Source organism: Phaethon aethereus (genome assembly GCF_964289735.1).
Source record: "Phaethon aethereus genome assembly, chromosome: 6".
Lineage (NCBI taxonomy): Eukaryota > Metazoa > Chordata > Aves > Phaethontiformes > Phaethontidae > Phaethon > Phaethon aethereus.
Window position 1 is genome coordinate 37,946,665 of NC_138580.1, and position 26,122 is coordinate 37,972,786.

Sequence of the window (26,122 nt, forward strand, 5' to 3'; positions counted from 1 at the left end):
AGCTTTAGCTTGCTCCAGTGATTCTCAACCATTGCTCAGAAGGGCCTTGCTAGCTTTTCAGGGATTCTAGCATGGGGCTGCCACTGGGATTTGTTGTTGTCATTACTAATCATCTTGATGCTAATTACCAGGAATGCGTGATAGCAGTATAAGCATGGCAGTGGCAAAGGCAACGGAGCATTCCTTGTTCTGAAGTTGGAGCAGGCTGCAGGCTTCCTGTCTGCTGGGGTCCCTCTGGTTTTATGCTGAGTGCATCAGCTTTGTGAAGTGGTGTGATGACAAGACATTTTCTACATGCTCTGACTCCTGTCTCTTGTCTTTAGTCTCTCTGGAGGGTGCTGGTTAGCCTCTGTGTTTCCAGCTAAGCCTCGGAAGAGAAACTGGCTCTGGAGAGTAGGTGTTTGGAAAAGGTCTATAAAGTCATGAAGTGATGGAGGCTGTTACCTGTTCTAATCCAGCCTTGTATGCTGCAACAGTTGAAGAAGATAAGTAAGAGATACAGGAGATAAAGGATAATTTTTTCGTTAAGGCAGATGAAAGCAGGTCTGGAGAGCTAGCTTCTTTCCCTACTTCTACTGAGTTCCTGTACAGTATTGCTCAGTTTATTTAGCCCAATTTTTTCATATTTGTTTACTAGTTCCACATTTTATCTGTAAGCTACTGGGACATGACAGGAAGAAATGCTGAATTTTTCCCAGTGCTACACAGAAATGTGGGCTGCCCTTTGAATAAATGAAATGAAACTGGAGGTAGACCCTGGCTATTTGAGATTAGGTTTCCAATTTCTTTATATTAATCTTTCTGGGATGTATTTTCCCATTTACAAGATGAGGTTAATAACAGTATCTCAGGTTTACCTTGAAAATCTCTGACATCTCTGAGTTACTGGAGTGATGAACATTGAAAAGCCCATGAAAACATGCATGTTTCTGTCATCAAAGCAAAGCTAAAAAAAGGTGAGGTAAACGAGGCATGTAACTGGCTCGCTAAGTCAGCATTGTCCCCTCTGTGTTTCACAGAAGTAGAGGTCTCAGGGGAAGAATACTCTCTGATCAGATAACCAAAGTAATGTACGTGCTCAAGGAAGATGATACATGTTTGTACAGGCAGACCTAAATGATGGAATTCCTAACTTCTGAGAGGATCTGTGGATTTAGCAATGTGTTTTTAAATGAGGCTTTTGGGGAAGAGGGGGGTGCATGCAATCCTGTAACTTAACAACTGTAGATAATAGTGTTGGCATGTCACCAAAAGCTAGCAGTGCAAAGTAAGAATGCAACACATGTTACTGCTACCACTACCAAAAGCCTTGCAAGGTGCTCCTTAGTAAAAATAGTCATTAAAAACAAGCTTAGTTCTTAACAAAGCTTGTAAGCTCGTTATGAGGAGACAGCACTAACGAAGAGCAGGGAATAGAAGGGCTGGAGAGCTAGAAGTAGTCAGCTCCTGCCGTTCCTTTAGCTCTGTCTGCATCATTGATTTCAGCTGCTGAGGCATGTAGAGCTATGTCAACAGGAGACGGTGGTGCAGCTATTATTAAGCTGCCAAAACTGCTATTACCATGTTTTTTTGCCTTATGGGGAATAGCTGGAATATACCAATGTCAGTGTCTCCTAATGTAGATCTGACCTTAGGTCAAGTAAGTGCATACCTGCACCTTGATCCTGCTGAGATTTACTTGTGTACTAATTTAAATTATTTCAGCACTACTTGCATATGTAAAACAATGATGGCACAAGTATCAATGTCTCTGTATTCACATAGCTCAGATACTAATAGTGCTAATAATAATATTATTGCATACTGCTATTTCATAGTAATTTGTTAGATTTCATGTTTCCTCAATTTCTACGTACTGTTTTTATATTTAGTATTCTTTTTCTTTTGTGGCAAGAAGTTGAAGTCTCGGAGCGTAAATCCTAAGGCTGAGATGGAATACTAAATATGAAGTGGTTATATGGTCAGAAGGGACACCTTCTGACACAGGAATGGCTTTTTCTTTTACAGTTTAATGTCCTAGAAAAAAATGGAGTTCATTAACTAGTATAGAAATGTCATTTGGAAAAAAACTGTTGTATATTTTTGTATTGAGATTTCCCTATTATTTTTCAATAGCTATATTTGAAATGTATTAATGCCTGCTGAGTATTGTCAGTGGCTTTTGAGGTAGCATATAATGACTACAGAACTGCCCGTGGTATCACTCATTTCTTGTAAGATCTGTGCATCAGAGAAATGACAATGCTTTTAGACTGGAAACAACTTTCTTTTGTGTGAGCTTTTGTGTGACACAACCTCTGTTGTCTCTCTAGGAGTCTGACCTGACATTTCGGTTGGCTAGTGGCCTTGTTATTTGGCAGCCTATGTGGGAACACAGGCAGCCTGAAGTTTCTGCCTTCAACGCCCTTGTAAAACCGATCAGGAATATCGTTACAGGTCTGTGACTTTGCTGTGGTAATGTAGCTCCTGAGAGCTGGGAAGCCTTTCCTTTGTTTGCCTGATGCTGCCTTGCGTTCTGTAGCCATCATATTTGAAGGAATATGTTAACCCTGCAGGAACTAGTCAAACTTTAGGGAAGTGATTGTGCCCCTGTACTTGGCACTGGTGAGGCCACACCTTGAATCCTGTGTTCAGTTTTGGGCCCCTCGCTACAAGAAGGATGTTGAGGTGCTGGAGCATGTCCAGAGAAGGGCAGCGAAGCTGGTGAGGGGTCTGGAGCACAAGTCTGATGAGGAGTGGCTGAGGGAATTGGCATTGTTCAGTCTGGAGAAGAGGAGGCTGAGGGGAGACCTTGTCACTCTCTACAACTACCTGAAGGGGGGTTGTGGTGAGGTGGCTGTTGGTCTCTTCTCACAAGTAACTAGCAATAGAACAAGAAGAAATGGCCTCAAGTTGCACCAGGGGAGGTTTAGACTAGATATTAGGAAAAATTTCATTACTGAGAGAGTGGTCAGGCATTGGAGCAGGCTGCCCAGGGAGGTGGTGGAGTCACCATCACTGGAAGTGTTCAAAAAGCCTGTAGATGTGGTGCTTTGGGACATGGTTTAGTGGGCGTGGTGGTGTCAGGATGATGTCTGGACTTGATGTTCTTAAAGGTCTTTTCCAACTTTAATGATTCTGTGAAACCTTTGAGAGTAGTTTAGTTTGTTTCCCCTCGGAGTCAACTGACATTTGTCTAATAATTAAATAGGAGATGAGAGAGAAATCACAATTAAGAAATGAGAAACTCTTCAGCAGGGTTATCCTTTCCCATCAGATTCCTATCTCTGTTTCACCATATCTTTCTTAGTTATTAAGAAGGGCAAAGGCAGTATCTACCAGCAGCCTGATGCAGGTGGGGAGGGCTTTCCTAGACTAGCACTGGACAAAAATTAACAGTGAAAAGCACACAGTTGGCAGTGTAGGTTCTCTTCCAATCTAAAATTCATATTTCAGCATGTTGTGAAGTTAAAGTAGTTTCAAGAGGCTCCAAAGAAGGCTTAGGTTGTGAATTCACTTTTGCATTTTGGAAGGAGTTGCTTGTCCTTTGTACTTTGGCCATAATGACACTGGAGTTAGGTGCTTAGGCTTGCAAGCCTTGTGTCTGGCCAAGTTCTAAAAAAAACCCCCAACTTTATAACTTTTGTTTTTAGACAATAGTTTTGCATAATTCCTACAAGGTAGTGACTTGAACGTGTGCTGGGTATATCGCTGTGGCATTGCTTGCTTGTTCTCATAAGCATGGAACTGTAATTTTCACAGTAGTGAAAATGTAGTTCGCTAAATCAGGTTTTTCTGATGACAAGTCATTTTGGGGGTCACATTTTGTTCTGAAGGCTTTGTAGGCCTCTGGGACAGTCCAGAGTTGAAAAGATTCAAGTCTTTCAAATGATTTAAATCTGTTTTTGACATCTAGATCTTCCTCCCTCTGCTTCAAATTCTGGGATTAAAAAATAGGATTTCAGCCCTGGAACTAACAAAAGGAATTCATCCTAAGTTTTCTTGGACTGTTGGAATTTTTTCCATAGATGGTCAAAGCATGGTCAGAATATCCCTAATGAATAACTTCAGGAGTAAAGTCTGAAATGAAAATACTCTGTTATGTTTTGGAAATGTTTTCAGCAGAATGGAAATAGAAATTGGAATGAGGTTCTTGATATCAAGGAAGATTCTGCTATCTTAACATTGTTGTCTCAAATTGCGACAAAAAAGTTAAATGTCCTTAAATTTTCCTTCAAATGACAAATTCAAAAAAATCTACTGAAGAAGCTTTCAAATGTTTTGTTTGGAATCAGTCTGATAGGAGATCACATCTGAATGGCTTGTGATGTGACAGGATTTCAAGAATTGTCATCCTAGTCTTTGTGATGCCCTTGTTCTTTCACAGTATCGCTGATCAAACTTTCTGCATGACATTCCTGTGTTTCTTGTGATGAAGGCATAGGTCAAACTGGAAATCACAATGCATTCTGAGGGATGTAACCTAGAAAAGAAGCTGAATATATGTGAAAATAGGAGGAGGAAGAGCTCAAAAATAAAAGGCACTAGTATGGACAGGAAGACACAATTTGATGCCAAATGGACTTAGGATAAAATTTAATTTTAAAGAAAAAGAGATGCTCAGTAGACAATGTTGTTGACAACACAATTGAAAGAATTGTGCAAAAATTAAAACAGTCCTTTTTTCTTTTGATTTTACGGCTGTGGCTTAATGCCTAGGAAGTCTGCAGCAGAGAGATGCTGCTTTGGGTTTGTTTTTGTTTTCTGGTTTATCCTTTTGGTAGTACATTTTAATATTGGAGGTGATTCCTGAAATGTCTTCCTTTTGACTTCTTTTCTCAGCTAAGAGAAGTTCACCCACCAACAATCAGAGCGTGACTTGTGAATCCCCTAATCTGGATAGTGGACGTACCGAGGTAAGTTCTATACTAAGATTAGACAAGCTTGAATAAGGAGCTGAGGGAGGAAATTAATATTGAGACAGAACTTGCAGTTACCGCCCTAAAGTATTCCATCTCCAGAAATTACAGTTCTTCACAGTTCTTCCGAAGGCTCCCAACTTTGTCTGTGGTGGAACCAAAGGGTATTGAGTATAATTGTCAGGATCTCCTTGGCCTTGCCCCATCTTTATAGGATGGAAGCCTGATCTTATGTATTTTCTTGGGCAAGAACCCTGTCTTACCCTTTGCCTGTACAATGTCTAGTACTGAGAAGCCCCAGGCTTGATGAGTTTCTCCATGGTATTACCATGGTATTATGATATAAGTAATAGTCATGTCTAAGCAGAAATTGCAGTAAGAAAACTAATATGGGAGGGAGAAATGTGTTTATATACCTATTTCCTTTTATTAAAACTATCCAAAGGGACTACAGGTGGTCTGTGAGACAACCCAGCCAGATTCTGTACCTCCAAAGGCCACTGTTTCAGCATGTCATCGTGGAAATTCCTTGGATGGAAGCATATCCTCCCAAACCTCTCAGGAGAGAGGTACCGCACATCCCAGGTACAAAGCCCTTCAGCAGAAAGTTAGGCTGGTGTGACTCAATGGTGGAGGTCGCAGAAGTCCTTTATCTTGAATCTGCTGTTGTCCATACATGCCAAGGGTGCTGGATGTTTATCTCAAACTCTTAATTCAACAAATATCAGTTCTGGGTGATGAACAAGGTGGTGACACTTGATATTCAATGCCACTTTCATTGGAGAAATTGCTAGCTGGCCTGTTGGGACAGTTTCTTTTGTCTTTTCTAGTATGTTGGTTTCTTGTAATTAAAGACACTAACAACCTGCAGGTTCAACCTTCCTTAGCTAGATTCAGCCTCAGGCAGCTGGTGTCTTTTCTGGCTTCCTTCTGATCACATTTTCTTTGCCTTTAGCAAAGGATTTTTGCAAGCCTCTGTCCATTATGCTTTCTCTGCATCCTGCTGCTTAGCTTGCTTTAGACTACTGGCCCAAAGGAACAGACTAACAAAGAAGCACAGCCATGCAAACATCCTCACAGCTTTCCCTGCAGAGCTCAGGCCATGGTTTTCCAGCATGTCACTGATAAATGAACTTCTTTTAATCTAGATTTGGGGAGATAAAGATAGAACCAGATTTTCAGTAGTGCTGGATAGTCTGTAGTGACATAAGTAAATTAGGTTGATGAGTGTTTTCAGGGGATGGAGAGGGAGGGAAACCTATCTGTATTTTTAGGTCTCTCTGGGTTTGGGAATGTCATTTAGACTCCTCCTGAAAATTTTGGTCCTGATGCTTATCTCTCTTGGGAAATGTCACATCCAAAACACTGCAGTGTCTTAAGAAATTGCTTCGTTACAGAGACAGAAGAAATGTGGGATGGAGTGGGTTTCTGGATATAATCTAGGAATGGTCCTGGTTTTTCAAAAAGGGCATTGATGCACCGTTTAACTGGTGGAAGGGGCAAAGCTATTCTCTAGGGCTCTGATCCCATCAGGAGGCTTCCCTCTGGATTTTGTATCGAGCCTGCTGTCAGTTCTGGGTCTCTATTTAATTTGTATTGATGTGAGCCAGTAAAACTGAAGTGAGGGACAGAACTGCCTTTCTATGTATGAACACTACAGCTCAGAGAGTGCATAGCCATAAAAAAAAAAAGCAGCCTTTTAAGAAGACTGCATCAGGTGATCAATTTGTCAAGCTGGGTCTGGTAGTTGCTATGGGGACGAAGCTTCAGACAGGCTTTGAAGAGAGCATCATTATGTCTCCTCATTTGCAGAACTCATCGATCAGTTAAAACTGTACAGGGAGCTTTGGTTGCCAAGCAACAGACAGCTGGGCAGCAAATGTTGTTTACTTCTATGTACCAACAGCCGCACTATTCCTTTGTCCTTGGGCCGGAGTTGAAGGAAGGCTGCCTTTCCACTCTGCCTGCAGTCACAGGCAGCCAAGAGCTGGTCATACAGATACTGGGTTTCCTTCTAAATGAAGCACAGAATTTAATTTCTGGTTCCTCAGACACTTCTTGAGCAAATTGCTTGTTCCTCTAATTCTGGCTAATAATCCCTGCTCCACTCAGTGAAATTCTCCATTTACAGATGATGCAGTTTAACACTGAAGCAAATAAAGGCACAAGCCCTTTATGCAGCTGCTGTCTTGAACATGCTGCCTGGGAAATAGACTTTGCAGGAAGGACGTCAGTGACAAATATTTCGTCGTAAGGAGAACACGCCTTGCTCCAGGCTGTGTCGTTCTTCAGGTTTCCCTATGTTTAGGCTCAGGCAGTGATCTGGGTCCTGCAAAGTGACCAGGGAGCAATGCATCATCCTTTGCTCATTTGCTAGTGAGGTGAAGGACTTTATTTCTTTTGCTGGGATGCTTTGAGTATCCCAGCTATCCTTATGTTTTTTTTTTTATGGGGCGCATCTATGCGGCACAATCTTGACTGTGCCAAAAGCAGCCTTCACATCAGGTTTATGAGGAAAACTGTGTATTTCCATTTACCTTTATCATTATTTTCTCCTTCCTAATTCAGTTTTTCAGATTTTTGTAACAACTCGTTTTCAAGTCATCAAACTTGTAACATTTTTACCTTGAATATAGCGCTAGGGGAGAAGCTTTGAATCTATAGATTGCAGATAGTGACATATGCTGACACAGACGGGCAGGTCTGCAGTTGCCAAGTGCCTTCAACATTGGCCTGTGGGGCTGGCAGCAAACCAGCTCCTGCAGGTTTGAGTTGTAGGTGCACACATCGCTCCAAGCCCAGCCTTGCCACCTGCACCCCCGTTTCCAAGCATGTAATACGGAGTGGGGTTCATGTGATTCCAAATGGTGCCAACGTTCACTGCACACCTCCTTTGCCAGTCCTGTATCTGCCTTGGATGCACAGGGAAGCTTTGTGGCACTGGGCAGCCATCCAGCAAAGCACTTTAAGCATGCACTTTGCTTCAAGTGCTTAGAGGTTCCACTGGGCAATATTGCCACTTGTTCCCTAATGCTTTGCTGGACTGTGGCCTTGGACGCCTCTGTTCAGAACGTGGTGGTACCCAGCTGGAGATGGGGGTGTCCTTGCCAATGCTGTTTGCACGTTATTTGGAAGAAGTACTCGGTTCACAGAGGTGTGTTTCTGAGACCCTGGAGCACAAACATTCGAATTGTGTACTTCCACAGGCAAAAAAATAATAGATCTCCAGAGTTCCTGCCCCACCCTCAGCATTTCACACCTTCTTTTGCCATGTGATTCTCATTCCTCCAACTCCCTTTCACTGCTGCTTTTCTGACAGATTGTCTCCTAACAGCTAGTGACTGTACAGAAGGTAGATCAGGCCACTTGTACTCTGCTGGGAGGGAAGTGGTATAAAACGCAAATAATAAGAGTTGGGACAATTTACTGCGGTAAGATTGGCTCTGAAAACAGATATGATGCCTTTGAAATCTGAAATCTCTGGAGCCTCCTTTCTGAGGCTTACTACAGACATCCTGCTTTTGTGTGCAGTAAGTTCTACAATACTTAGGAAATGCCATACTAAAACCCATCAGGAAATGACACCACCTGAAAGGCAGAAGAATCATTGTGAAGGCTAAAAATGGTCCTTTTCTCCAGCACACCTTGGCAAAGAGTGTCCATAACAATAACTTTTACTTGTATAAGAATCAATTTAATTGGCTTGAAGGTTTAACTAACTTAGCTGCTCTGCCTGCTCCTTAAGTAAGGCCTGATGTGTACAAATGTAAACCACTCCTAAATATATATTACTAGTATGCGAACAGCAGATTCCTAAGGCTTGTTTGTTTCCAGCTGAAGAAATTACTCAGTGCAGGTGCTGGAGGCTTCAGGCCACAGTTTAAGAAAGCAACCCTGTCCAAGAAAACACTTAACAAAGCATGTACTTGAGTCGTCTAGGGAGCTGAAAGCTAGATATCCACTTACATGTCTTCAGTAATGCTTTCCTCAGTCAGGACCTTAGTCCCAAAGGGTCAGTGTCAGATGTCCTGGCAGGCTCAGCCGACCGCAGCTGTGTACACATCCTCGTGATTTCTGCACTTGGCAGGAGAATGAGGATGGCTTACAGCTCTTGATGAGTTGCTAAATTTTAGGCCTTTTAGTAGAGCTCTTGGGCCTTTTGGGGTGGACCAGCATGTATGCTAGGACAGAACTGGTTTCCAGCATCAGAGAAAATTTTGTGGTATCGAGAGTGACCCCTCAAGAGCAGCTGAACATACAACCTTGACAGATCATCGTTGAGTGGTTCTTTATTCAGAGCGCTGAGTATCTAAGGGCTAAGGAGTCTGATGACTAACATTTCTACTCCTACTTTTTGGAACAGGGTGTCCTTGGTGATCCCACCATGCCAGAAGTCTCGCTATGCCACATACTTTGATGTGGCAGTGTTGCGCTGCCTGCTGCAGCCACATTGGTCTGAGGAGGGCACACAGTGGTCACTAATGTACTACCTGCAGAGGCTGAGGCATATGCTACAGGAAAAGCCAGAGAAACCACCTGAGCCAGAGATCACCCCTTTACCAAGACCTCGCAGCAGCTCCATGGTGGCTGCTGCACCCTCTTTGGTGAATACCCACAAAACTCAGGTAAGCAGTTGCCATCAATAGGAAAATAGCAGCTGTAGTGGTGATGCTGGGAAGTGATGGCTGGACAAGTAGTGAAAAGCACAGCTTTGGTGTTGGTTAAACTGCCTGGAGGTCGGATACATGCATCGATTCAGAAAGAGGCCCTGAGAACAGTGAGGGTTTTGGAGGCAGAGTCTGGTGCAGGGAGTCAGAGCTGGTGACTGCTGAAAGCTTGAGGGTTGATTTGGGATAATTAATCTAGAGTGAACTGTGATAACGTTATTTTTTAATGTGAAAATATACTAATGTAGTTGTCAGAAGAAATCAGACTGCCTTTGCATTTACGGTGTAATGCTCAGGACTCACTGAGTTTCTTTGGTGTAACCTTTCAGAAGAGAGAAAAGGAATTGTGCTTGGTACAGCACTGCACGCTCCAGGCAAATACTTGGGTTAAAATATTGGAACAGCCTTTGCAAACAGTGGCAGTGAGAAATGCCCTCCATGTTGTTACATCTTCTCCTGCTGTTATTCTCACTGTGTAACTTTTACCCTTATATTTGCCAACAAAACCTCAGTAGACAAACTGTCCTAATAGGTGTCAAGACATGCTCCCTGTTTTGCTGGAAAAGGAGCCCCAGACTCCTGACCTTGGTGCAGTAAATACCTTTGTGTTACAGCTTAAATGTTTTTTTTTTCTTTTGGGTAGCTCTCTGTTGTTCCAGGGATAAAATAGGGATGATGCTGCAGTTTCAGTTAATCTCCTTGTTGATTTGTGCTACTTTTAGGTTCTGCATTCTTCTCCCATCATGTGGGCTTTTAACGGCAAATTCTCATTTACCAAGTTGATGGAACTGCCTAACAAAATTTAATACAGATTCTATTTTTGCAATCCAATTTTATGACACACCTCAAGGAAAAGACTCTATCTTCTGTTAATGTTGCTGTGAAATGCCTTTTTTGACTTGGAACTCTCAGAATTTTTGGTATTTTTTCTTAAAATCCCTGCTTTCAGTATTGTAGAGCTCTTGCAGTTTTTGACCTGTCATTTTTTAAGGGAGAAAGGTGAAATATCTGTTCTCCTCTACAGCCCAGGTGCTCATAAACCAGAAGACAAGTATAAACAATGTAAATATTAGTACTGTTATTTTTGATCTCAGGATTTTATAGCCATTCCTATGATTTTTACGAGGGCTGGTGGTTACTTGTAGTTTTAAGGGCTCAGCAGCAGCTGTATTGTTTAAACCGTATTATACTTTAGTGTCCTTTCTATAAAATGTTGCCTGTTTCGTCCCTGTAAAAGCTTGACATTCTTCATAAAGGCCAGGTGACATGAATTACTCTTCAGTCTTAATCTACCTTTTCATGGGGATTTTATAGGATTTCTGTGCATGTACAGAAAATCCTCCTTGACATCATCTGCTGGAGGGGGAATTGGAAGATATTGCTGTTGATGTGGTTCCCTGTTTCCATGCATATACTGTCCCTTTACCTTTGCTCATAACAACCCGGTCATTTTTCACATTAACAAGTTCAGCTACTAGTGCAGCAGGGAGTGCAGTCAGTGATTCTCAGCATGGTGGCAGCATGAATGGGATTGTCTTCCACAGGCACAGTTTGCACTAGTATGCTGGTTCTTGTCTATACAGTGAGACACTTCTCTCCTTTCACACACTTAGCTATTTCTTGCTTTTCCAGGCTGTTTATCTTGTAGAAGATTTCTTTGCTCAGTTGCTCCTCACTAACATTTTTCTGTTAGATCCATTTGGCAATTCCACTGGGTACTTTCTAGCTGTTAATGTGGGGATTCTGTCCAGGGCATTCTTCCCTCCAGGGCTAGGTTTAATTGCTTTTGGTAACCTCTATGTCAGTCCTGTGTATTTTTACTGTACTTCATCAAATTGGAATCCTGTTTAAAAAGGTTTCCAGTTTGTTACACAGAACAGATGTGATGGAGGAGATGAAACAGTCTTCCATGTAGCAAAACTTTCAGCTCATGCCCCGCTTCTTTACAACTCTGAGGACTGAAATCTTTGCAATGCACAGAGACACCTAGGTTCTGTTACATCCCAGCCAACTGTAGGGACTTAACTGCTGTTCTTAAATTCACAGTCTCATCACTCAAGGCTCTCTGCTAGTAGGAGGAGGAGAGAATGGCACCTCCAGAGGGCTAGGATTTGTCATTTCTTTCTATCAACACAAGGAGGCTGCGTGGTGAGACTTCACCAGCTCATCCGACACAGGGATATGGTTAAAGCCTGCTTTTTCAGTCTAAATCTTGAACTCCTAATGCAATGTCATCATTTCAGGTTGGCCAATAAGTTGTCAAAAATATTGTCACTCTGTGTTTCAGGGGATAGATTTAAAGTAGCAGGCAGAAACTGATTAAAGACAAAAACAGCTGCCTGCATATCACATCAGGGACCAGTAGATTTTTCTGGTAGATTGACATTCTTTCTATTATTCTGCAGTTTATCAGGGTAACTTGCTGCATCTCCCTAAGCCTCCGCAAAACTCTCGCATTTCGTGTTGGTTTCTGTGTGCCTGAAATCACATTTCAAATATAAGCTTGAGCTAAAGGAGTTGGGATCAAGAGAACATTAAAAACAGCCTCCATGTATTGCCTACTAAACTGAACAGCAGAGTGAAAAAAGATTCAGTGCAGTATGCCAGCTCTCCTTGTTGCATAGGAAAAGGGGTACTGGATGGAGTGTGAATAAAATTAATACTAGCTTCCACTAGAAATTGACTTTAGTCTAAACATATTTCAGACCCAGCAATGTGTGATAAAGGAAACCTGCACTGCATCTGTATGTAGTGAATTGTGTGTAAGGACAGGCCTAGGAAACGAAACTTCTGACAAACCTCTACAGTGTTGTGCTAACATTGCAGGGGCCAAAGCTTAAATTAAGCATTAAGACCAATGCAGCTGTAGTGCTCGCTGCAATGCTAATATAAAGCCAAGAGTCTCAAGTGTAATATCTTGAGTTGAGAGAAGTACTAACAAGCTGGTAGTCATACAGTCATGCAGAAGGAAGGCAACAGAAACAACAAAATCTAGAGTAGCAGCCACAAAACTATTTTACTTTCTTATCCATCCTGTGCATATCATAATTGCCACATAGCCTACTGCACAGAATAGCCACATTTTTAATCAGTCTTCAACTGGAGTGCTAACTTGGTTCATTAAAATACATCATGTACCCCACTGCACATTTAAGGTGATTGTGTAATTTGTTTTTCTATTGGTATTTGCTTGATACCTGCCCTAAGTGGATTTCAGAACTGGGACTGTGTCTTTCTCTATGTTTGTATGGCTGGTATCACAGTATGCCCTGATCCCCACTCTGTTCTCTTGGTGACTCTAAGCCATGTAATGAAACACTGATTTAGTAACTAATGGACAAAGATAATAAATCTGAAATAAATTCATACGATGTTTTCCAGCCAGAAGAGGCTAGAGAACTGTAAAAGCTAAGAACCAAGCCATATGAAATACTTGCTGGCCTCGCTGTTGAGAGCACTGAGAGTTGAATCGTGATTTGCTGTTTATTTGGTTTTACATAGGCCTCCTCCCCTGAATCTTTAGTTGCATTTGCAAAATGGTTTAAAAGCATATCTTGACTGAATGTGACTGAAAACAGCTATGAAAAGGAGTCTTTCTGTTGTGTGTCTCATTCTTGCATTGATAAAATTAATAGGAAGGATTCAAAGGTAGTCTTTGATTAGTCTGAAAAGTCTCTGAAGAATGTGTGGTCCCCAGTAGCCCAGTACTGCAAGCACAGTGCCTGGTGCTTAAGACTTCAGCTGCAGAAACTCTCACCCACTTCTGCTGGACCTCCATGTGCATGAAACTGCATACCTGTGTATTGCAGAGCTCACTAGCCATACACAGTCTGGCTAGCCAAAATTTAAACCTCCTATACCACAGGAGTCGCTTCATCTGTCGTTGGCATATGGCTATCTCTGGATTGAAAGCAGAAAGGTGTTTTAACACGTCCCAGTTGTTTAGTACCAGCTTTCTGATGGGGGAGTGAGGATAAAGAGCATCTTCATTGGAAACAAGGTGATATTTAGGCATAAGAAAATTATTCTGAGGGAATTTGGTCAGGTCAGCTGCACAAAAAAAAAAAGTGGCTTCAGATCTTTAGTGAGAACAGATGGCCAGGAGCTGAGCTGATGCCACCTTTTGTAGCAAAGCCTCTCTTTACAGTAGGCAGCTGTAATGTGCGTAGCTCAATGCAGAAGGAGAGAGGAGTGCCCTCTACTGAACTGTCAGTAAATTAGTCTCAAGGTTTCACTGTTGTGGGACATTCTGTGCTATAGCTATAGGGGCTTTCACAAACATGAACTATGATGAGAACTGTGATGGACAGATCTTATTATGACAAGTGAAGGATGCTTACTGACATAGAAGTCTTAGGTTTCTTTAGTGAGTAAAGAAAATTTTTTACAAATCAAGTCTCTTGGAGGGACAGTTCTGCTTAGTGCAGTTCAGTTCCAAAATACATGTTTAAGGGCATATTCTCTTAGGTGTTAAAATAAAATGCTTCAAGAAGGGTAGCCATTGTGATTGCTCATAGATGTAAACCAAGGCCTTAAGAAGATTGTCAGCTACCCAGAGTCATACCTGGGATCAGAATCAGAGTAGAACAGAACATGAGTCTTCCATGCCACTAGACCACGCTGACAGCTGGTCAGAAAAATGCCTGAGGCTTTCTGTGGCAGCACAACGTGTTGTTCTTTTCTGTGGTGACAGAAACGTTAGACATGGTCAATAATTCTGGAAGATTCTAAATTTTGTTTGTTGGCTTATTTGTTTTTCTTTAATTGTGCAAATAGTGTTTTGTGTAATGAATTTAAGGTCCTTTTCCTCTATAGTGCTCCTATGACACTGGAGCTGGAAGCAGCTCTTTTTTTTTTTTTTTTTTTAAACTGATTATCCTCTATTTCTCCTTTTGCTTACTGTCGTCTTTTGGGAACTGCAGGATCTTACAATGAAATGTAATGAGGAAGAAAAATCACTAAGCACAGAGGCATTTTCCAAGGTTTCACTGACCAACTTGCGTAGACCAGCAGTTCCAGATCTCTCCACAGACCTGGGGATGAACATCTTCAAAAAGGTGAGTGGACGAAAATTGTACTTTATTTTACCTGTGATTCAGCACCTTAACGTCCTGCTAAGTAGCAGCTGAAGGTCTGCTTGGACTATATATTCATGTGGTATGTGAGGTTGACATCTCTTTTCATTGGAAGTGATTCTGTGTGTTATTATGTAGGTTTTTATGTGCACATTCCAAACACAATACTGAAATCTTTGTGCAAATAACTGTCCTGCTGAAACTGCATGAGGGGAGGGTACTCAAACAGTGCTGATTTTTAAGTGCTGGTGCTCACTGTAGTTCCACCTAATTCATTGAGTTCTTCTAATGTTTTTACCTCATGCAGCTCTGGGTTTGCAACCATCCAAGATACTTAGCAGAGTTTTGTGGATTCTATGGATCTAGCTCATTATACAAGGGCATCCATCCCACCCTGGGGCAAGACTGAGTTTCTTTAAATGTTCATATGGTCCCAGAGTGCAGATAGTTGCTGTCAGGGTAAATGGCCGAGATAAAAAGCTCAGAGTGGAAGGTTATACTTGGGCGACACATCTGTGTTATCTTTTTCCCTCAAATGATGGATTTAAACTAGATCTAAGGAAGAAATTTTTCCCAGGGAGGGTGGTGAAACCCTGGCACAGGTTGCCCAGAGAAATAGTAGATGCTGACCCCTGGAAACATTCAAGGTCAAGTTGGACAAGGGCTCTGAGCAACCTATCTAGTTGCAGATGTTCCTGCTCATTGCAGGGGGGTTGGACTAGATGACCTTAAAAGGTTCCTTTCAACCCAAAGATTCTATGATTCTGTGATAGTTTGTCATGCTTCAAAGCCTCTACTTGCTCTCATACTTGCTCCTCTTTGTCCTGCAGTTTAAGAGCCGCAAAGAAGACAGAGAGCGTGAGCGCAAAGGGTCAATTCCTTTCCACCATACTGGGAAGAAGCGGCAACGAAGGATGGGGGTGCCCTTCCTTCTCCATGAGGATCATTTGGATGTCTCACCCACTCGCAGCACTTTCTCCTTTGGCAGTTTCTCTGGAATTGGAGAAGACCGGCGTGGCATTGAGAGAGGAGGATGGCAAACCACCATATTAGGTGAGATATTGTTATTTCTGCCCCGGGCTCTGTGTCATTCCTGTCCTGAACATTCAGAGAACAACAGAGGCTCTTTATTTCTTCATCCGTCTTATTGCTGCTTTATGTCCTTGGCTCCATTTGCAGCATTACACACATGTTTGTAGAAGTGGCAACTGTGCTGACAGCAGACCTTGGATGACTTGCGCTTTGTTTAGCTTTTTCTCTGAAAACTACCATCTTTACGGCAATAATAGCTACTGTAGCAACCTGTAGTCATGTCTGTACCACTTCAATACTCTTTCCCTGAGTGATAGCAAGCATTGTGCAACTGCCGCTTAAAATAGATTGAAGGAGTGGTTGCACCCTCTTCTTTTAAAGAGAAATCTCTGGAGAGACAGCAATATGGTCACTAGGAGTATGGCAAAAAGTATTCACAGTCTTCCTCAAGTAGATACAAAATAAGTAAGGTATTGTCTCAGATAGTGAGGCTTACACTGTCTTGATATTGCAAAGGTACAGTGTTTAAATCTAAATATCGGCTCCTTCAAGCTTCCAAGTTCACTGAACAGTGTCTAGGCATTGTTTCTGTTTCACAAACTTACTCCTAATGCCATAGATTTTCATCCTGGCACCTTTTCTTGGAGATGATAGGCAGCAAAATGATTGCTGAAGGCCATGCCAGAGCCTTCTAATTTTCACCAGCTTAGATGGCATCATTTGGTAGGCTCTCCATTGTAAACATGTTGCTCTTTGGGACACAGGACAATGAGCTTAGCCAAGTGAATTCTTAAAGATTTACACGTGTATTGTTGATGGTTAATACACAAACACCTACAGATTTTTACAAGAGTAGCAAAGTCAGTATCCAAATCCTCTTTTCCATATCTTCAGTAGCTCAAGAAGTTTGTTAAATTTTGATCTCAGGGGCTCCGGATTCTTGTCCTGGCTTAACCTACAGTTCTTTCATTGTCATATCCCAGCAAAGTCATGTATTTCAGATCCAGTGGTCAACAGATCCTTTGCTTTAGCACTCCCCATCCTACTATACCTATTTCTTTTGGACAAGGGGAGAAGAAACCAAATTCCTACAACTTGACCCAAAGGGTGGAGTCTTTCAGCGCTGAGCAATCTTATTTTCCTGAAGCTGCTGGAGGGTGGCAATGTGGATGCCCGCTAAATCAGTATGTGCTGAGGGGAAGAGCCTTGCAGAGAGTTTGTACGTTTGGTCTCTATGTAAATGAACCCCTGCGAGATACCCCACTATGATATTTGGTTCTGCTTCACAGGGTCCTGGAAGGCCTTGACTTTTACTGACTCCAATACTTGAATTTCGAACCTCAGTTACTGTCTCTTGCCTCCAGGCACCTCTCAAATGAGTAAACTAAATATGCACTTCTTGTCTTCACCTTAGGAAAGTTTACCAGGCGGGGGAGCTCTGACACAGCAACAGAGATGGAGAGCCTGAGCGCTAGGCATTCACACTCTCATCACACGCTGGTCTCTGATCTGCCAGACCACTCAAACAGCCATGGAGAGAACACAGTCAAAGAAGGTAAATTTAACACATCATGAAAGAAACGTTTTGCTGAAATACAAACTCCAAGAAGCTGAGGAAGTGTTACAAGTATATGACTAACTGTTTTTTTCCTTTTTTTGTCCCTGCATCTCTTGAGGGGTTTTTTTTGTTCTGTCTAGAAAAATGTTCCAAACCTTTCAGGTTTATCTGGTGCAGTTTGTCAAAAAAATTGGCAGCCATCAGCAAGGGGAAGGCAGGCTTGTTTGTTTTTTGGGGGTTTTTTTTGCCATACCACAACACAGCACAGAAGTTTGGGCAGAAACTTGGTATTGTTAACTTTAGTGGTTTCATGGGGAATCCTGTGGTATGTAATGCCCCTTCACAGTCCCCAGCCTCTAATTGTGCTCAGAATCACAGCTTTGTCTTAATTTCCCTGGTTCCAAATAGAAGCTTGGCTTTTCAATTTACTTGAAATCTCCCTGGGGCCCATCCGTCTTGGAGCCCTCCAAGACAGCAATACCAATGTGACAATAGCAATGCCAGTGTGACCACACTGTGAGAGCCTCTGGTGGGATGAAGTCTGTTCCAGAAGGAAGAGTCTTTCTATTGGCATGGCAACACCACCTTTGTCAAATAATGTTAGTCAAGCAGAGGAAAACGCTCTTCTGTCAGCAGGGCTGTCTACACCAGAGCACTTCGCTGGCACTGCTCCTACTGCCTAAACACAGTGAATTTGTTTTCTCCCTCCCGTGTAGAGATTGAGCCTCACTTGTGGCAAGTGCAACCTTAAACCTTGATGAGGGAACAGGGTATCACATACCCCATGGAGCAGGGCACAGTCTACCTCTGCACAAGCTGTCAGGCAGCATACCTAGGTAGCTACGGATGCCCTCACATGATATGGGCTGTAGCCTTGGAGCTCTCAAAGATCCATGCTCTTTTAGCACAGCAAATCTGAATAGTCTGAGAGAGGATGGATTTGCGTCAGCTCTAATCCAGCGTGGGCACATCTCCTTCACCTCTGCTCTGTGTCTCCTAAGTAAAACTCTTTTGGATCGATTTTGTGGAGTCTGTCTTCCTGACATGTTTATTCTATAGGACAGTAATACCACTCACTACACCAGCTTCCTAGACAAATATTTTCTAAAAGGTAGCCTTCTGCAATGCTTGCTTTTCTAGTTGTACCCCAGGTACATTTGTGCAGCAACTTTATGAATAATAGGGCAAATCATACTATTTCTACTGGTAGTCTATGACTTTGAACCGTTCTGTAATTAAGAGAATAAGTACAAGTATTACATAATGTCTCTTGTGTGACCAGCTATATCCAAGCGTACTGGTCATGCACGATTTCCTATCTGTTGTCTACTTTCCCTGGCCAGGAGATATTTGCTAATAAACTCATTTCTTCTGTCTGACACACTGAAAAGCACAGATGAAAATTTAGTTATGTCTTAGGTAGCTGCTGAAGAGGAGTCACAGGTACGTGGGCACATGCTGCAAGCATGCATGGATGTAAATGAAGAGTCTGTAGTCCTCCTTCCCTGCTGCTGTGAGTCCCATCCAGCAGTCAGCCCTATCAGTGATAATGAAATAAAGATAAAACACAGGAAAAGCTACTTCATGTAGGAATAGGATATGGATTTTTGTTACCCATTTCAAAACAAACTAAGCAAAATTTTAGTTTTGCTTATAATAAATAAATAAATAAATAATATCTAGCCTTGGATAATCATCAAACTTGGTAGCCCAGGAACAAAATTTCCTAACTCCATCTTTATTGTTATCTTCACCATGCAAATTTCAGTGGTGAAACTCAAAATGCCATTAAAAAGTCACACTTGCCAGCAAGTAATCCTGTGATTACAGGTAGCTAATTCCTACCTTGATCATTGACCGAATTGTAGGCTAGTTCAAGGTACTGCTATTGGTCTTGGAACTTTTCTCCTAATAAATAGTGCTAGTTCAGTGCCGTCAGGGTTGCACAGGCTATGAGGAAATGTAGTCACCACTCTGGCAAGTTGTTGCTTGTATAATATAAGCAGTCCATTGCTGAGTCAGTGCTTGAAGATTCTTATTGGATGTATGTTATTTTATTCATTAGAATACATTAAATAGCCTTAGGTAGAGGTTCTTTGTTATGTTCTTACATTACTGCATAACAGTAGTTACTGTACCGTCTGGCTGAAGGTGGTCCAATCAACATTGTGGGACATATAGGGTCTTTCTACGCTACAGGGTGTATAAACCTACTTACAAAGCACTAAGTGTGGGAAATTACTAACATCATGGCCTGGAGTTCAGCATGAGTTGTAAAACTGTGGTGAATCCTTGATAAAAATTGGCCTGTGCAACCAAAACGCTGTCACTACCTGCATCAACCAATTTAAAGTTAAGCTTGGCTATGTCATGAGTTCCCTTCTCTGAGCACTGTGAACTTGGACACCACATTGCCTTACTCATTAGTCAGCTTTGCATTTTGGAGATGGTTTAGACTGCCACAGGTACTGTTAGGAACACACTGCTCCTTTTTTTTCAACTGGTGTGATGAAATATTTCGAATTGGTGTGACTTAGAAAACTGTTCCAAATTGGTGTTGCTGTAACCCTACCTTCACTTCTGCATCCAGCTGCAAAGTCCTTCCGCTTTCCCTTTCAGGGGCAGTGTTGTTTTTAAGACCAGGCACTGGACCAATGCAGGGAGCAAAGCTAGCCAAAATCTAATCTCCCTTCTGGATTAGATTTAGGCTGGCTGAGCTCCCTGATCTACTTAACTGCCCAGTTGACTCAGATTAGTTTAAGCTGCCATGGAACTGTACTGCTGGAGCAAGCTTGGGGTTGTTCTAATTTGCCCTGGCTTAAACGAAGAAATGAGTGTATGCTTTCATCCCTGTACCCATGATAGGAATTAGGGACCTGTCTTGTCTTTCAGCATTACAAGCTGCATTAAGAGCTTCTCCCTTCTTGTCCACAAGAACAGCCTCAGTTTGCCATTTCATTACTCTAGAGATGGAAATTTACATGTAGACATTTTCCTCCCTGCAGTGCGGTCCCAGATCTCCACCATCACTGTGGCCACCTTCAACACTACCCTGGCCTCATTCAACGTGGGCTACGCCGATTTCTTCAGTGAGCACATGAGGAAGCTTTGCAACCAGGTGCCTATCCCTGAGATGCCCCATGAGCCACTCGCATGTGCCAACCTCCCACGGAGCCTGACAGACTCCTGCATCAATTACAGTTGCTTGGAGGATACGGATCACATTGATGGAACAAACAACTTTGTCCACAAGAACGGCATGCTGGATCTCTCGGTAATTGGCAAGGAATGAGGAAAGCCAGGTCCCTCTTCTGTCAATATAGCTGTACCATTGAGATCAGGGTTTTGATGGGCTTTTCCTCCACCTCTTTATATGACTTCTCTCAGCAGTACGTAAAGGTCAGTCAGATACGTTTGTGCATATCATAAAAATCTCCTCTGAGATACTGCAACTCCTTATTACTCCTTGCAAGGAGCGCATGTGCATGTGGAATGCACACATCAAATCTGAAGTGATATTATTTAATGGCTGTGTTCCTGGGGCATGCACCAAGTTCCCTATAAAATAGTCTAAAACTGAATAGCACCTTTCTTCTAATGGCACCTTAAAAGTCACCTTTTCTGCATTCTCCTTAATGACTTGACAGCTCCCAGTGCACTGAAGCAGTGTTCTCAGGCTTACAGATGTCATCTCATGGTTTCCTTTTCTGCCTGACTGTGCCCAGCCTGTGGTTTCTTGTCTTACACCTAGACTGTAGGCTCCTGGGGTTGAGGGTTGTGTGCACTTCATTCTGAATTTGTACTGTGCCTGCTATAATGAATCTCTGGTCTGTGACTAGAATTTCCAGGCACTAAATAGTAGTAGAGAGAAAATAAGTCTGACTTCAAATACAATGTTTGAATTTCCCAGGTGGTCCTGAAGGCTGTTTACTTGGTCCTGAACCATGACATCAGTTCCCGGATTTGCGATGTGGCACTGAACATTGTGGAGTGCTTACTTCAGCTTGGTGTGGTGCCCTGTGTAGAGAAAGTTCGGAGGAAGAGTGAGAACAAAGAAAATGAGGCTCCTGAAAAGAGACCAAGTGAAGGATCCTTCCAGCTCAAAGGGGCTGCTTCTAGCAGTTCAGCTTGTGGATTTGGGCCTCCCCCAGTTAGTGGAGCTGGAGATGGAGGAGAAGAAGGAGGCAGTGGAAGTGGTGGAGGAGGTGGAGCTGGAAGTGATGGAGGTGGTGGAGGAGGAGGGCCATATGAGAAGAATGACAAAAAACAAGAAAAGGTTTGTCTTGCTTTCTTTTATACAATTCCTGAATGTAGTGTAAGATCTGTTAAGACTGAATATGCATGTGTATGCAACTGCCCTTCTGTTTACCCTCTGGGTTTTTTTGCACCATAATCAGAAATTAATTTGTTTTGCTCTGGTGCTCACTTGGGGTTCCACCAAAGAAACATGATGGGGAATTCAAGCACTGAAACTACTCCAGCAAAGCAGCTGCCAAAAGCAGAGTTTGTGAGCCTTGCATGGACATTTTCAGTATCTCAAAGTGCCTGAAACCCTCAATCACAATGATTTATTTTTTTTTTTTCAGGTTCATTATTCATAGCTTACAAAGAAAAACAGAATCCAGTGTGTGTTCCCTTTGATGGCCAGAAATCCTAAATTTTTCAGTATTGCTATAAGAATTGGCCAAGAGATGGTGTTGCTGACCTCCAAAGTTGCAATCGATGGTAGCATAATACCTAAGACTTTTTAAAGATGATTGTTTTTCTGCTTAAGCAAGTGGAAAGCAAGCCAGCTCTCTGGTTTTCAGGCAGAATTTTTTGAAGTAAGTGCTGAATGGTATTCATAGCAGCATGTAGGAGGCTTCATGTTTATGAATTTTTGAAGGGAACTGAAGGGGAAGAGGATTGGTCCTTAAGCTTGCAAAAAAATTGGAGTAAGCATTTCAAGAGTAACAACTCAGTAATGGAGTATCTGAGAGGAGAAATGGACAGCAATTTGTTAAAAGTAAAATGCTAACAAAATGCCAGTGGTTGTGCCAGGGTTTCACACTGTCTTTTCCTCTGTGACTCTCAGGATGAAGGCCCATCTGTCAGCACCCATAGGCTGGCACTCACAATGCTGATCAAAATTGTGAAGTCCCTGGGTTGTGCCTATGGTTGTGGAGAAGGACACCGAGGGCTCTCTGGAGATCGCCTGAGACACCAGGTATTCCGGGAGAATGTAAGAGAACTAAAGCTCATTAAAGCGTCCCCTTTGTGCTCTTGACATCAGCTGCTGAGATTGCTGTCTGCCCCCTCTGTAGCTTTCTCTGTATCGGCAGTAAATGTGTTGCTCTTTGCCCCAGCTCACAGACTGTGTTGCAGCCCAGCTGTAGCGGATTTTCAGCTATTGTGTTACCTTCCAGCCCCTGGGGCTTGCTAAGAGTGCACCTAAGTCCCAGGGTGCTTCTGAGCACCCCAATGGATGGGTTGTCTGGGAAGGGACAGACACATGGGAGCAAATCCCCTGTGTGAGCTGGTGTAAATAATTTTTCACCCAACAGAGTACACTATTTACAAGAGGTGCCGCTATCTTGGGTTGCATATCTGAATCCAGAAGTCTAAGGTGCGGTTATGTCCACCTTTCCTAATGGTGATTATGACTGGTTGCTGCTGGGCTGCTCCATCAGCTCCTGATAATTGGAGTGCACTGTGTGTGCAGGCACGTTAGCGTACTGCAAGGAAGTAGAAGACTCACGCCCTGTTGAAGGGCAGGGTGGATGATCACTGTTCGTTCTGTACATTCTTGGTTCTGCTCAAGTTGAAGCAGTGGAAAGTGCCAAGGATGTAGCCCAGACATCTGACTTCATCGATGAGAGTTTGACTCCCTGAGATCAGTCTAATGCCCTGTAATGAGAGCCTTTCAAAGGCTTTCTCCATCTCGTGCCTCCTCCTCGCCTTCTGTGCTTGTAGCAGGGAGCATTTTTGATGACTGTAGTGAAAATTTACACTGTGCCCATCCACGGTGTGGGTGGGAGCCAGGTGCTTCTGCATGGCTTTAGTTAGCCTGAGCCATGCCAACAGAGCTATAATTTGGTTCTGGGATCTGAGCTGGACAGCTCAGAGATGGATTGGCTGCCTCTGTATCATGCAGTGTCCTTCTGTTACCTAGACTCCCAGGTCCTGAGGAGACTGCAGCAGTAACGTTAGTTCTGGACACAACGGGACAAAATGGGGCAAGAGAGTCACAGTGGTAACAGTAGAAAGGTTCTGCACAGAACACTGGTTGAACATGTATCATATTCATCAAAATGTCAGTTAGGCTTTTATGTTGTGTTGGAGCTGAACCAGAAAAACATTTAGGCCTATGCATAACATTAAGCATAAATGAATATGTCTTTTGGAGCCAAGGTTCTTATCAGACTCATTGAATTGAGGTCTTTATGGGAAGAGATTTTCCTACACGTCTAAGTCTGCCGCATTTTCTGTGCATTTGTCTGGCCAAACTGCTTTGCATGCATCGTTTGTGTTGACTGCATGGACAATCACATGTCTGAGTTTACTGGAAAGTTAAGCACCCTATTGTAGGTAGCAGGAGAGTTCATGTTTCCCATAGAGCTGATATTTCAGATTCTCTAACTCCAGCCTGCATGGGGTGCTGCTAGGTTGAAGACTTTTGTGGCAAGAACTTGACAATTAATAGCTTTTAAATAAAAGTTAATTTTTTGCATGATACAAATTGTTCACTGGGTACAGGTGCATCAAATGGGTTGGGTCTGAGCCAGAGGCTGAAAATCAGATGTCTGAGGCTAAGAACCTGTTTCACCAAGGCAATAAGCCTTGTCTGAGGTGGTACATTCCTACTCCATTCATATTCAGTGAGATTTTACCTTGGGATTAGGGAGAGGAGGAGAGGCCTTGAGACATGGCTGGCAGTGACTTCACCACCAACTCCAAACAGTGGCACCTGTACTGGTGCCTTGTTGGTGCCTTCAGCACTGTCTCCTTGTGCTGAACTTCTTGTTTGCTTCAGAGGTGAACCTGTCTTCTGTTACAGGACTCGACCCTTCTGGCTCCTAGGGGAGGTTACTTTAGTCAGCACACAGAGCACTGGCTAAGCAAGAGCAAAAAGTGCCCTGCTCCTATTAGCAAAACTCGAACACATACTTTGATGTGATGTGATGTGATTTGGTGGATATCGTTGCAGGCTCAGAACTGCCTCACAAAGCTGTACAAACTGGATAAAATGCAGTTCCGGCACACCATGAGGGATTATGTGAACAGGGATTCTCTCAATAATGTGGTGGATTTCCTGCATGCTTTACTGGGATTCTGCATGGAGCCAGTCACTGACAGTAAGTATAGCTGGCATCAGAAGCTCTCACTTCCTAAAACTGTACCATCAGAAAGAAGCCACACCTTTTTCTTTTCTTTTAAAAAATATACAGATACAGAGGATACAGACTGTATCCTCAGCCAGTGCTGCTCAGGGGAGTTGGATCTCTTCTGATTTGATCACCTAGTGATCTTGCATCCCCCAGTGCACCTGAAATTGAAGGCCTCTCTTTTGAGTCATCCTACCTGTTGTTCATGGCTCTTCAGAGAAAATATTTTCATTCAACTGTGCCTCAGGCAGGAATATTTCTGCTTCATGACATGATCAGGCGCCAGCTAGAGTGGCCTGTTTATTCCAGGGTTTATTCTGAATGGAGATATAATTGAGTGTTAAAACCCTCTATGGTGTGTCAGGTGAAGCATTAAATAGCAAGAACAATAAACAAGAACATGAACACACAGATGTGCATGCCTGCAGTTACAAGCATGTGTGTCTATGTATATGTTTATATGTTTTCTTTTTTTTTTAAAGTTAGTAAAATTATTCTGGGTGTTATTAGAATGACCAAACATTTATGCTTGGTCACTGCACACAACAACAGTTGACAATGATTGTTCACAGAGTAGGAATAGCTGCTCTGAAGCACTTCAGCAGTCTGACTGGTCTATTAGCCTACCTCTGATCCCAAGCATTTCAGAGAAAGCATCAAAAAATATTATATAGCAGACTTCTGTAAAGAAGATGCCCATAGGAGGTTTCCCCGAGTATTCATCAATTGTTGACTGGCTCATGCTTTGAAGCATGGCAACTCATGCACCTTTGGAAAGTCTTTTCTCTCACCTAATGAAACTGGGATGTTTCTTGTTATTCATATAAATGTGGAATTCTTTTTTGAATCTTTCTGAGAGCTCAGTCTCCTTGTGTTCCTTGCAAGAACAGCATTCTGGTAGTTCAGAAGATTTTCTTTTCATGAGTGTTACCACTTTTCAGCTTAATCAAACATCTCTTGTCCTTTAGAACAGTAAATAGAAAAGCTGGAGATACTGTTCAAATTTTATGCCTTATTCTGTATATCTCTAAACAAGAGGTGTGGGTAAAGCGAAGCCAGAGTGGTCCTGATCTTTTCAATCCTTTTTCATACTACAACTATTTCTGGGAAGATTTCATCCTTCTCATTTATTTAACCCTTCCCTTCTGCTTTATTTTTGTGGGGTGAAATTGTGAGAAGTGAGCATAGGATATTAGGTGGGGACTTGCCCTTTTCTCAGGTATCTGAATCCCTTTACATGTGTCTTTAAGGCATCTTTCTTAAACTGTTCCTAACAAGGGGGCTTGCTTGTACTTGAATTTCACAGATAAGGCTGGATTTGGGAATAACTTCACCACAGTGGACAACAAGTCTACAGCCCAGAGTGTAGAAGGTATTATTGTGAGTGCCATGTTCAAGTCATTGATCACTCGCTGTGCTTCCACTACACATGAGCTGCATAGCCCAGAAAACCTGGTAAGCACTTGATTTCATGTTAACAAAGTTACTTTTTCACTTGGGTGTCACTAGTTGAGGTTTACAGTGAAGA

The 26,122-nt window shown here is 42.5% G+C and overlaps 1 protein-coding gene across 1 annotated transcript in view; it reads left to right on the forward strand.

Annotated features, from left to right (window-relative positions):
• The window catches only part of UNC80 (unc-80 homolog, NALCN channel complex subunit), a gene marked incomplete at its 3' end in the record, with an annotated part of 131,639 nt that overhangs the window by 10,158 nt on the left and 95,359 nt on the right, over window positions 1–26,122 (forward strand). Inside the window, exons 5-16 of the mRNA XM_082001429.1 lie at window positions 2,313–2,436; window positions 4,822–4,895; window positions 5,344–5,483; window positions 9,262–9,523; window positions 14,488–14,622; window positions 15,471–15,693; window positions 17,087–17,227; window positions 20,236–20,504; window positions 21,141–21,506; window positions 22,305–22,451; window positions 24,417–24,564; window positions 25,901–26,049. Of these exons, the coding sequence (XP_081857555.1) occupies window positions 2,313–2,436; window positions 4,822–4,895; window positions 5,344–5,483; window positions 9,262–9,523; window positions 14,488–14,622; window positions 15,471–15,693; window positions 17,087–17,227; window positions 20,236–20,504; window positions 21,141–21,506; window positions 22,305–22,451; window positions 24,417–24,564; window positions 25,901–26,049 (2,178 nt within the window). The remainder of the gene's footprint in view (window positions 1–2,312; window positions 2,437–4,821; window positions 4,896–5,343; window positions 5,484–9,261; window positions 9,524–14,487; window positions 14,623–15,470; window positions 15,694–17,086; window positions 17,228–20,235; window positions 20,505–21,140; window positions 21,507–22,304; window positions 22,452–24,416; window positions 24,565–25,900; window positions 26,050–26,122) is intronic.